The sequence below is a fragment of the Dermacentor silvarum genome, chromosome 4 (genome assembly GCF_013339745.2).
Source record: "Dermacentor silvarum isolate Dsil-2018 chromosome 4, BIME_Dsil_1.4, whole genome shotgun sequence".
NCBI lineage: Eukaryota > Metazoa > Arthropoda > Arachnida > Ixodida > Ixodidae > Dermacentor > Dermacentor silvarum.
Genome location: NC_051157.2, coordinates 214,763,881 through 214,777,382, shown reverse-complemented (window position 1 = coordinate 214,777,382; position 13,502 = coordinate 214,763,881). Strand labels below are relative to the sequence as shown.

Genomic DNA, 13,502 nt, shown 5'->3' with positions numbered 1-13,502 from the left:
GCTATCAGTTGTACTAAGGTGTCCCGTTCACGTGAAGACAAAACTTCATGACATGCGTAGAAGTTTCTGCTCCTAAGGGCAAGTGGCTCGTCCTTCAGTGGAATCATCGTCCCTGACGACCATCGATGAACAGCACGTGACGTCGTCGAAGACAGCAATCTCCATATGTTCAGGAACACGCACAGGGACGGCAGAACAATTTGACGTCCACAAAAACGTGCTACCATTGTTCACAGATACAATACTATTGGGTACCATAGGTTTTTATTCCCACAAGACTCGCCAAAGGGTTGTACCACGGCGTCAAATGAAACGTCTGTACAAGATGCGATGACGGATTCCGATGCTAAAGACCACAGAGGCAGCGTCACTCCCTCGGCAACGGCAAACGTTTTTTGTCCAGCGGGTTGTTGATTCACGAGGTCTGATAATGACGGATCCTGACAAGCTTCGACCCCAGGTTTTCCGTTATGTATCGAAAGCTCGCCGGCACCACAATTGACTGAAGCGCCGCAGGTTTGCAGAAAGTCTATCCCTAATATAACGTCGTGCGTGCAGCGTCCGAAAATCCCAAACTCGGTTGAATAACACTTGTCCGCCAAAAACACACTCACAGCACAAACACCAAGGGGACGCAATATGATTATCCTCGTGATTATCGAACCACACGAGCGCCGCGTCCATCAGAAAGAAGACTACGTTGGAGAGTCGCGTTACGCTGTCTCAACGATAGTGCTTGCTCACCCGTTCGTAGTGGTTAAGCCATTCTTCGACGTCCTCGCCGGGCTTCCCTCCGAATGTGCGAGGCTCTACCAGATGTTGGCGCTGCCACGGGCTAGCCATCGTTTCGGTCGAAGATGCCGCTGGTTCCGTGCGAGTGTTGGCTTCGGTGTAGGACATCTGAAACACCGGAAGTAATGCGGGCAATCCGGCGATTCGGCGGCTTCGACGCAGATCAGGAGGTTGGAGAACCGCGTTGTCCATATTGCGTGGTGGTCGGGGGTACCCAGCACCTTCCACCAAAAACTGTTACGGATGATCCATGTTTATTCACAGGTGAAGACCAGGATGGATGAGAGGTCGCCACGATGTCGCCACCGAAATGTAGCCGTGGCTGCTGCTCAGTTCTTCGTTCTCCTCCTCTTATATCTCCTCTTTGCCACGTTACAGTAGTTTTATCGGCTGTATAAACTTGTACACATTCGCTTACTAACTGAATTAACAAGCAGGTTGTCAGCGCGCACAAACAAACATGAATAGATCACACTCGCTGACCGCACACAGCCGCTACCAAAACGCTGGTGTGCGCGTGCGCGCCAGTAGCAACGAGCGAAGGTTCGTGTGGTCTATCGCTTCAACGGAAACTGAGCGTCGAAAGCACAGCGCATACAAAGGCAGGAGCCGTGTTGCAGATCGCTTTCAAGATACGATGCGCGCTACCGCCCGCCGCCGCACAAAGTACACGTTGCTCACAGAGTAGAAGCCGCACGCCCTCCCTCCCGTGCTGCCTTCCCGCTTTCCTCCTCTCGCCTGCGAGATTCCAGTTCGCCTTGCGCCCGGTCGCAAGATAGGCATTTGGTGCCACAGCTAAACGTCGCCTCCCCTCCCTCCCTCCCATCCCCCCACGGCCTTTCGCGCCACGGAAGACGTCGCGTTTGCTATCCGCCGTGCGTTCGCTCCCCGTTAAAGCGCGCGTCCCTCGCGTGCTTTCACGCGCACATACAGCAGACCGCGCGTGGTGACGGCTTTATCGCCCTTGGACTTTATACGGAACCTCACGGTGACGGCGATGACGACGGCGGCGTCGTCGCTGTCGCCGTTGTGTTTCCTACTATCATCCTTTAGTGTTTCCTTCACTTACTACCCACGTCAGAACCCATTTCAGTGGTTTTTTAGTGTTAATCTTTTTTTCGCTGAGGCATTGTCATTTTTGATTAGTCATGCTCATGACCATGACTTCTACCATCATCCTTTAGTGTTTCCTTCATTTAGTACCCACGTCAGAACCCATTTCAGTGGTTTTTGAATGTTAATGTTTTTTCGCTGGGCCATTGTGATTTTAGGAGGATCTTTTATAACCTACATGACACGCATGTCATGACCTATCATTTCTGTTCGTCATACACTGTTGTACTACTATGCTGATTTTGGTACCTACCAAGTTAACGAAACAACCATGAGAGCACCGAGACGTAGGGAGCTGTTTCATGACCTACATGACACACGTCATGACATTCATGTCATGACTTACCATTTATGTTCGTGATACACTCTTATCACAGTATGCCAATTTTGGTAAATACTAAGTTAACGATACAACCATGAGAGCACAAAGACGTAGGCGGCTACATAGATAGATAGATAGATAGATAGATAGATAGATAGATAGATAGATAGATAGATAGATAGATAGATAGATAGATAGATAGATAGATAGATACTGTCAAAGTGGCAAATATTCGCCAAGAAATGCTTCGCATTTAAATATCTTCCAGAATACAGTAGCAGATCTGCAAAAGCACATTAAGTGTGATGATATCGAAGGAGCCAAATGCATAATAAAAGCCCATAAGTAGAAACATTTACTTATAACCATATACAAAATAAGCTTACGTTTCGCGTGAATGAAGCGCTGTGAACGAGTTGTTTACAACGGGGATTATGTTCTTTAATAAGGTTATTTTTTTCCTAAGAAAATGAGGAGCACGCGTTCGCAAACAAAAATATTGTGCAAAAACCATCCATGATGATTGTCAATGTAAGCGAATAGCCCTAACAAACGAGCGAGCGAGCGACTGTCCCATCTCTCCCGCTCTTCGCCGCAACTCGGTAGCGCGAAAGCTAACGCGAGATAGTCGCCCTGCCCATCCCCTCGACTTCGCTGCGCGAGGGCTTACGCCCGCTCCTTCAGCGCCTTCGACGATTACTCAAGGGACGCAAGAGAGAGAAAGGGAACGAAAGACAAGGAGGTTAGCCAGTGTAAATGCCGGCTGGATACCCTGTGCTGGGGAAAGGGGTAAAGACAATAAAAGGTGATAGAAGAAAAAAAATGAAGAAAGAAAAATTCTCACAATAAAGCGACCATACGCAATGCAACGTTCAAAAAGGTCGCACAATTCACAAGCCCTTAAGAACTTCAGCAGAGCCCTTAAGCACTTGAGTGCCGACACCCGTCTGGACCAGTGTCCTAAAAGTTTTTTCCTCTGTGAAGGGACGATTGTCCAGTTTTTCAAGCGCAGTCGCGAGCACTTTTCTTACCGCATTCTAGCGGGGAACGTCACAGAGGAGGTGCTTGATCGTCTCCTCGCAGCCACAGTTGTCGCAAGCAGGGCTTTCGGCCATTCCAATGCGGAAAAAAATAGGTGTTCGTGAATGCCCCGCCGAGCCACAGGCGGCACAGAAGTGTTGCTTCCGCACGTGGTAACCCTGGTGGAAGACGGAGTTGCAGACGTGGATCCAATCTGTGGAGGCGTGCGTTGCTGAATTCACTGGTGTTCCACAGAGTCTACGTAAGCTCGCGTGCGAGGGAGCGAAGCTTTGCGGATGCGTCTGTTCTCGACAGTGGTATCGATACACTAGGGGCACCATCGTGGGCCGATCGGGCAGCGTCATCCGCACTGTGATTTCCCGAAATTCCGCAGTGACCCGGTATCCACTGGTAGATGATGTTGTGCCCCTTGTCGGTTGCGTGCTGATGAAGTAGTCGGATGTCAGGAACTAATTGTACGTTAGGTCCGTGGTCGAGAGGGGACATCAGACACTGGAGTGCTGCCTTCGAATCGCAAAAGAGGGACCATGACTGTAATGATTTGGGACCAATTAATTCCAGAGCAGCTCGGATAGCCGCGAGTTGTGCAGCCGTCGATGATGTAATGTGAGACGTATTGAATTGGATGGTGACAGATTTCTCGGGAATTACCACTGCTCCAACTGAACTTTTGGAGGAGAAAGAACCGTCCGTGTAAACATGGGTGCGTTCTCTGTGCTTCTCATGCATGAGTGAAAGCACGGTTTGTTTGAGGGCGAATGATGGCATCCCCGTTTTCTTTTTGATACCGGAAATGACAAGAAGGGCTTGGATTGGATGCAGCCACCACAGTGGTGCAGGCGTGAAGTTCGACGGTAAAGTTTCATGGTTGGCGGCAATAATCCTGTTAAACTCTCAACGAGGTCGTGTGGGGGGAAGGGAGGCGGGATGATGCGATGGAAAAGGGACCCAACGAGCACTTGAAGGCAACCTGAACACCGACTGCACATTCAATTGGCTCTTAAGCGGTGTTTGGTTGCGAAATAATGGTCGGGGGCAATGAAGTGCCTGGCACAAAAATTGCTTCGAGATTTAGATTTACATTAGAGCTCAAGAAATTAGATTGATGAGATTCAAAAAGTAGCAGGCATGCTCAATGTTGGGCCTTACAAGCGAGATTTGCGCGAGGCCTTTCAAGGTGACTGGTGTCATAGCGACATTTTGACGCAACGGAATTATACTAGACTTAGCTTCGAGGCTTCCCTACACCAAATTGTCGAATATTGTTTTCTTTTTTTAATATAACTGGTCGTAACACCTGCCATAATCTCGGGAGCCTGACGCAGACGAGGATATTCCTAATGATTCTGCTGGATATTCGAGAAATCCCGCAAGCGTTGCAGAGAGGCACTAGTTCGTCAGTGAACGCATTGAGTAGCCATCTTCTATGCAGTAGCTTTCAGTCATCCCATAAAAATGCCTCCGCTTTAGGTAGCCTATGAATTAGTCGTCTCGATTGATGCAAACCAATTTCCTCTTTGGCCAATCTCACCCCGGTTGCCTCTCTTCAAACGGACGTGTAGCGCTATAGTATTGCTCTATTTTTTTAAATAAACGGGGGTTTGGTTCCACGGTATATGTAGTAAAAGATGCCCAAAAGGAACATCAAATAAACGTCAGCAGCCCTCTGTACTTGGCACCTTCAGTGAGCGCAATATTCTAAATGCATATGAAGACATGCTGCTCTCTTGTTTCATTACTACCGTTGTCATGATGCATCAGACAAATGAAATAAGTTGTTTATCCTTTATAACTTCCTCAATTGGCCGGACGTCCCGATGTGAGTGAAGCTATGCCTTTTTTTACAGAAGGGGCTCGACGCAAGCATTGCATTTCACTTTGTTCAGAAACAAGCAAATATTGGGCATTTTATTCAATATTTAAAGCCACTCTATCTAATATTTGTACGCAATTCGCTGAGATAATTTGCCTATTCGATGACAGCTGGTAAATACATATATGCATTTCAAAATGCATAGTACAAAATTATAAAAGTTCTAATTCTGATTTAAAAAGCACACATTGTATGCAACATTAATATAAAGCAAGACGTGCGTAAACTAGCAAAAAGGTCATTAGAACTTTATAGAAAAAGCATAACTGTTTTTGACTTTTTTTTAAGTGAAGTTTTAGCAATTTTACATCTACCGGGAAAGCATTCCGAAATGAAATGGACAGTGTTTATTGCGTCCTTCTGTTTTAGCTTTTAGTGAAATTGGATTCCCGTCAAGCGCCAATCTAGTACTCTTGTAGCGTTTTCCAGACAGGGTTTTCGGATGTTGTAATCCAATAGCTAAATGTTCATTTGTGTGAAAATAGTGATGCTATGGAGGTTCACCACAGCCATTATGTTGTCAGCTTAAAGTAATTATTGAGCGTTCCTGTTTCGTTCGGGCGATAACGCAAGTTGTGTTTCTTCCAGGACAACGCCCGGGTCGGGGACGAGTTCATGCGCCAGATCGAGCCGGTGGCAGCCTACGTGCCATACATGACCTGCGTCGGCAACCACGAGAACGCCTAGTGAGTGACAGCCCCAAAGTGGTTACGCTCGGACTGAGTGAAACATTCCAAGAGTGTCTACTTGGGCCAGTTAGTGAAGCTGGTTTGGAAATGTGAAGCGTTAAACACAAGACCAAACACAAGACGAAACGAGAGCTACCGAATACTGTGACTGTTTGTTCCAAACTTTAGCCACAGCAGCACACAGTGCGAAATTTCTCGATGCCACGAATAAAATATGCAGATGGCGCGTGCACAATTTTGCTATGAAAACTAATAATCAAGCATCATTTGTCCAGCGTCAGGAACGTTCAACTAGTACAGAGAAACCTAAAGTATACAAACGAAGACAAACCAGCTTTACTAGTATAACAACCCATAAAACAAGCTTCTCTGTTTAACAATGTCATTGAAGCCATGCTGACGAGCACAGTTGGTTAGTTTGTTTATCGGGTCCACTATTCCATCCGGTTTCGTCTTCCCGTTGGCGCCGTGTTTTGCTCTCCATCTTTTTCAAGTAAGGCTTATTTAAGAGTTTGGCCTCAAAAGTATGGACATCCTTGCTGATGGCGTCGTGAATGAACAATTATTTTTCAAATACATTCATTTACAACTGTCTTTTACAGCCTTCTTTGCTGTCTCGGCTGGCGTGCCGCGATCATCATCATCACTATCAGTCAGTCAACGAACTGCATGATCAACGCGATAGCACGGAACAAAAATAGTCACTTTAATACAATAGATTAATATACGGTGTGTATTTTTGTACACAATATAGAATTTAACAATCGAGTGTGCAGGTAGCATAATTGCTGTCAGTAATCTGGAGTACTCGAAACGGCAGACATTACTTGCACGAGAAACCTACATGCATATCGACTAATCAACAAAAATTCACTAATAGGCATTAAGCAATTATTTACGGCACATATTTCAATTACCTAATTGTATCCGGTGAGTTAGCAAGGTATATACTCTTGCAACAAATTTTCAGGATGGCACGAGTTTAGAGATATATACCTTGATACTTGCGGTAAAAATGCATGGCTGTTCCACCAAATTTTTTAACCAATGCGCCGTTTTATGCATTGAAGCACAAAAGTAACTAGAACGCCCATGGCTTTTTTCACACACTTTGAGAATTATTATCTCGAAACTGGTATCGCCTTGAAAACTCATTCCAATTGGATGCTCCTTCCGAGCTCGCCGAGGCTACGATTCGTAACTTGCAATATGTGCCGTGAAGTAAATGTTTTTTTATGAAACTTTGTTTATTTCATCGACTAATCAACAAAAATTCACTAATAGGCATTAAGCAATTATTTACGGCACATATTTCAATTACCTAATTGTATCCGGTGAGTTAGCAAGGTATATACTCTTGCAACAAATTTTGCCGTGAAGTAAATGTTTTTTTATGAAACTTTGTTTATTTCATACTTCAAAAGGAGGAAAGGGGACGGCAGGCGGAAAGCTAGTGTTGTAGCTGGAGTGTTGAAAAGTTCATTCAAAGTTAACTGAAAAGTTAAAACGGGGCCATGGGCCACGTTAAGCATTGCTCAACATCGGTTATATGTAGGCATGAATTTTGATTTGATTGATTTCATTTGAATTTTTGTTAATTATTCAATTATGCATTTTCATTTCTAGTGCAAATTATGTCCGCCTCTGAGTAATCTAGCTCAAGGACTAAAATTATTCAATCTGCTCCGGACGATGTTTAATTCGGTATAGTGAAAAACAAATCACCAGCCCTTCCCCTGTCGAGAAAATGGGGATAAGCGAAGCTTGTGGCAGGACGACGCTGTCGCGGGCGTTCCGCTTCGTTTGCCCTAAACTCAGGGTCGGCGGTTCTTCGCTGACGATTGGCCTCGACAACGCGCTCCCGCAACTCGGGGTCCGCTCTTCGCTGACGTTTCGCCTGGGCATCGGGAGACCTCACGATAGACTCGGCACGTCGACGACGAGCCCTTTCCCGAATGAGTTCGCGGCGCCGTTACTCAAACGCAGCCTGCTCCTTGGCGGAACGCACCCCGCGTGGCCTTCCCCTCCGGACTCCGAAACGGATCTGAGGCGAGGGAAGCCCAGCGGAGCGCGCGCCCATCCCCTTTCCTTCCCTTTCCCTCCACGCGACGCACCAAAAGATCATGATTGGTCGCGCGCGTCCCGTGATCCGGCGCCGGCGCAGCTTCCTCCGCACCTGCTCTACTCCGGGAGGAGCCGGGTTTTAGTGTGACACCAGCACCACAACCGCCGACACTTGTGAGGTAATACAAGCTTCCAATAACGACCGGGTATTGTATACGATTCCTATCCCAAAAGTTCGTGCACTCTTGTGACCGGGCGTTTACCCCGCGAAACCAGTCGCTCAGACAGAACGCGAGAATGGTGAATGAGCCGACGCTTTCGTTAGAGCCATTTCCAACTGCGATTACACAAGGCAACCATTTGGCCACCGCCAGGACGGGTTTGGGAAACTTCCAAAGGGAAATTCCTTCAAATGACCTCGAAGTCTTTTTGCTCTCGTCACGTAGCGACTAAGTAGGAGCGAACTAGACACAGACGCCCTTCTGGAATACCACCGGGCACAAATTGCCACGTCGGTGTCCCTCTTGTGTTCGAGCACAATGACGTGCGTGTATTTTGGGCCAAGCCAACACCAAGCTCTACTCGGAAGAAAAGGGCTGCAAACCTCCGGATTGGCTGAGGGTGACGTCACCCACCTCCGGGCACCGGATTGGGTTATGTGCCTGTTAGAACGGAGGTGTTGTAAGATGAGATGGACGCTTGGTGATAAGGAATCGGCAACTACAGCTTTAACTTGAACATCTTCTCTGCATCTTTCCTATATGTTGTATAAAATGTGAATGCAAACTTGCGTTTTAAAACGCCCGGAATGTTGGGCCTAGCCACACGTTCCTTACTCCACCATGGTACTTGAAGTTCCCACAAATTCTTTGCACCCTCTTCGCAACAGCACCGATCCACAAAAAAAGTGTGACGGCAGCACCGCTCCCTCTACTTTAAAGGACCCGGTTGACATACAGTATGAGCCGCACTGCTGTATGACAAGCCAGAATTTTATGTGCTACCGATTTTTACTTTTTGTCGAAATGGAGATCGACGACCCGACGAAACAAAGGAGCAAGGTAGGGCCATGTAATGCGCACACGGCAGATAACCGGTAGACTATTAGAGTTACAATCAGATAGTCTGAGACATGGGTAATTGGAGATCGCTGGGAGAGGTCTTCGTCCTGCAGTGGACATAACAATAGGCTGATGATGGCGATAATGAATATCACAAGAAACGTTATCACCTTAATTACCCGCCCACGGGTTTGGTGTCTAAGTGCTCAGGTGCCGTCATGTGGAATACAGAAAAATTAGCGTAGCTTGCACTAGTGGCGCAAGGCTAAAGAAACAGCGGAGCTGGTCGGCAGTTAGCTGGTCCTGACCTGAAGAGTTATGCTCGGTTAAGTCGGGTTGAGTCGGGCGCGCACGTCGGGATCGGCCTCCCGGCAATGCAATCAGCGCTAACGCAAACGAGACGTGGAGCGCGTCTCAGGCGCGCACTTCGGGATCGGCCTCCCGACGCTGCAACTAAACGTCAACATTAAATGTTTGTTCTTTCATATATATATATATATATATATATATATATACATTATATATTATGGTTAAATAGCTTGGCTTGGCTAAAGTTATTTGTGACACCTTATATAGCGTTAAGCCACTTATTAAGCCCATTATGTTTAGTGGACATCTTCCAGTAATGGTCAAGTTGTCCTTTAATGGTCAAGGTGAACTTTCAGCGTAATGATAACTGCAGGTAAAACACTTAGCATTAAACTAATGCTCAGTGCCTGCTTTGTCACCCGCTGGTGGTGAGCGGCGACTTATAACCCTTCGTCACTTTTTTCTTACGTCCTGTCAGCAACTTCTCCAACTACGTCAACAGGTTTTCCATGATCGACAACACCGGGCGAGTCAACAACCACTTCTTCAGGTACATCTCTTCTTTTTGGCTGCATTAGCAGAAACTGGGTCCTTTTACTGCGGGATCCTTTATTTAAGGATGAAAAGCAGGCTAGTTAGCCACGTGTCTTCCAGTGATAAGCAGGTTAACGGAAAAAAGAAGAACATGCTCTATTTACGAATGAAGGTTACGGAATTGCAGCTCATATGCCAGAAAAGATGCAAGAACAAAAATAAAACCTGGGGTGCTATGCAGGATGCCCCGAGTTTGGCGAAACTCGGGATCTTCACGAGCTCTGGCGACGCCCCAAGATCAAAGAACAAATGATAACAAGACGAAGTTTGTCCATCGGCACGCCTCCAGTTTCATTGGTTAATCTAGATTCACTCTGGGTGGCTATTATCCCTTGGGCGTTGCCATATGGGCGGTCGACAAACTGGGGCTCACGTGATCATACGGTCGGTGCATGGTCGCGCCTTCTTTCACTTGTTTGTCGTTCCACCGAGTGCATTACAGGCACAAGCAAGTTATAAAATAAATTCATTTAGTACAATAATATTAGTCACATTAACGTGGGTTGTAAGCATTTTAATGTTTCTACGATGTACACGGAATGTGTATTAGACTAATTTGTATTTAAATACGTTTCGCGTTATGCCACGAGGGGACGCTCGCCCCCCCTCTTTTTTTTCTGGATTGGATTGGCACGGCTCGCTACGTGCTTGCGCTCCCATTTCCGAGCAGAGATTGGTGTGCGCCTGGTTTTCACACTGGGCTTTTAACAGATCGCTCGTTGCTCGCGCTAAAGAAAAGCTGCGAGTTGCGCGCGCATCCAGCTACAAGACGAAGTGAGCGTCGGCTAGCGCATAAGTGGTTTGCCGCGCGCGTACCGTGTAAGCACACAGGAATGCCGGAAAGCAGACATACAAGGGTCAGAAAACTACGCTTTATTTTCTTTTACTTTGCGATACACCTCCATACTGGCAAGCGTCGAGCGATGGCTTCTAACAACCGCAGGAAAGAGTCTTTGTAGTGGCTAGCCCGAGCGATCCGTGGCTTCTAACAAACGCACGAAAGGGTCTTTGCAGCGCACGTGGATGTTGACTGCCACCACATGCATCCCAGGTGGGACTCCAGCATCGGTGCAGTTACCCTGTACCCATCGCTGACGAGGGAGCGCTTCACTTTTTGACAATAACTTTCTTTCTTTTTTTTGCGTGTGAACGCCCGTGATGGGGTCCGCAAAGTTCACGCTTTGGTTGACTGTCTACCAATGCGGATTGAGGTATAGCCCCGTTAGCATCCACTAAATTTGGGATACATTTATATGCGGCCAATTCGTCACTATGAATAATGGTCCCCGGTTGAACATTGGCTGCAATAATGACGCCTAGCGTCGCCGCCTTTCGTCGGTCGACTTTGAAAGTCGCAGCACCCCTCTGGTCGCGCAGAACATGTCGAAGACCCATGGGCCCCCAACTTTAACACCGCCGTAATTTTGGCGGCTGGCGGAAAGTTGTCGCCCGTCATTACGCGGCCTCGATTGTAGACTTTTGCTCGCCGCGAAGAAGGCACTCATCAATTTGCGCTATCTACCCGGGGTACCAAGTGGAGGTCGCGCCAGCAGCTCGTCCCTCGCGACCTTACGGGGGTAGTTCGTCCTGTCGGCGATGGTGTGCTCCTATAGAGGAAACAAGTCACCGGTCATCTCCTTCAACAGCCATGTGTCTACGCTTTTGCTCACGCAGTACGTGAGCCAAATCATTTGCCGCCTGGAGAGGTGGTCGTTCGGACGGCCGAGGCGGTCCGTTTTGGCGAAGTAACGTCCTTCGCCTCTCTGACCGTGCAGTGCAGCTTTGCCGTGTAACTGCGAAAACTGATTTCGGCACCTGTTGCATCGGAAGGCAGCCCGGCTTCCATTCTGAGTCTTCCAATATAATGTGACCACTTCACCTACGCAGGTTGGTTGGCCCGGGTTGAACCCCAGGTGCTCGCAGGTGCCCCAGTACTCCGATGACGACGCCGGATCTGGCCTGAGGCTAGGGCGCGGTGGACGAGCAGCGCTTGAAACAGGAGAGAGCCGAAGCGATCGCACGAACTTTTCCTCCGCAGCCTAGTCACATCAGTCTGTGCTCGGAAAGCATAATATGCCCGCCACGCAGTCTCCGCAGACAAGGGCGTTCGCCTAACTCGTCACACAGCCAGCGCACTGACGTTTTGGAACGGCAAAAACGACGCTGAAACTCTACGTCGGTCATGTAGCTGAACGGGTCCAGATGGTCATATTGACGCTTGCCGCCGCTGGATGCGATGACACAGGCTGCTGCTGCCGCCGCCATGCTCCCGAGTTTAACTCGAGGGGGGTTTCGCGATGTACGAGTTTGGCCCGAGTTCGCGTGTCAATCAAAACCATAGGTCACGCCCCGAGCGAGGCATGTAACTCTTGTGCGCGCCCACCACGGTTGGGCCACGCCCAACTTACATTTCGACAACAGCGACGTGGTGCGGAACTGAGAGGCATTAACAATCTTGACCGGCGAAATAAAACACGCACAACGCACTGTCATCGGTGATGTACTCAGCACCACTATAAAAAAAAAAAGCGTCGACTTTCGCTGCCTTATGCATATGTCTTCTTGGGCTGTGATGACCCCACAACACGGTTCATTGTCTGCGTTGTGGCTACGTAGCGCACAGCAAATAATTATCCGCACGTCACTGTAGCTGCTTGCAAGGCGTCGATGCGCCGTGGTGGACGACGATCTTGAGCAGTGCGTAGTGTTTTCCAACGACAACGTATCGCAGCTGTCATTTGAGATGGCTGCTCTGTCAATGATATAGTGCAGCAAACACGGTCGGCGGTCAGCGCAAACACACCCAGTGCAATGGCATTTTGTCATCACAAGCACGGCACACTAAACAATTGCAACACCTTCCTGCGTTCGAAGTCTAATTTCCTAACTGCACACAAGAGCCCTCACCAACCAAAATGCGATTGCTGCGCTGTCGTTACGATAACCATCTGCGATCGCTGTTAGCTCAGCAGCAGAGGCAATCGGCAAGCACATTGGAGTGAACAACACACTCAAATTCTGCGCACATGCGCACGGAGGCACCTTTAATGGGCAAGCGGTGACAAGCGACGAACTGTGTCGCTGGGCAGCACGCTCGTGTTCGCAATGCATCGCGGAGACTTCGCGCACGCAGATAAACTGGTGCATTTTCATTGTGCTGCGTCACTACGGACCCAGAATACCGCACAGCCATTTTGCAGCGACAGCCGTTGCTAGCGTGTCTATGGCTAAAGTGTCGTTTCAGTTGGTAAAGCGGCGGCCTTAATAGCCGCCGCAGTGAAGCACCTGCGGTGAACAGCCATGCCGCAGCGCTGCGTTGCCATTCCCCTATTAGACAGGGAATGGGCAGATCGTTGTCATGACTGACTTTATTGAACATAGCACTGCAGCGCCCCTGGCGACTGCTCACCGCATGAACTCCTCGTGCGTGTGACCCTCTAGAATGTATCCGCTTGTAAGCTTTCGCCTCACTGTCGCCACTCGCGGCAAAAAAGTACAAAATTTCATAATTCATTATATGTCTGTTTGTCATCACAAATTTACATCATTCAAAACAAAAAAAACGATACTTTAAGAAGTAAAATGTTGGTTATTTTATTTGTTGTATTTCAAAGTATTCGATTGAGGGAAAGTATAGGTGCAAG

At 48.0% G+C, this 13,502-nt stretch overlaps 1 protein-coding gene across 1 annotated transcript in view; it reads left to right on the top strand.

The window, feature by feature from the left end:
* LOC119450941 (acid phosphatase type 7-like) overlaps nucleotides 1-13,502 on the top strand; it is a 278,007-nt gene that overhangs the window by 134,467 nt on the left and 130,038 nt on the right. The window contains exons 5-6 of the mRNA XM_037714405.2: nucleotides 5,730-5,827; nucleotides 9,743-9,814. Of these exons, the coding sequence (XP_037570333.1) occupies nucleotides 5,730-5,827; nucleotides 9,743-9,814 (170 nt within the window). The remainder of the gene's footprint in view (nucleotides 1-5,729; nucleotides 5,828-9,742; nucleotides 9,815-13,502) is intronic.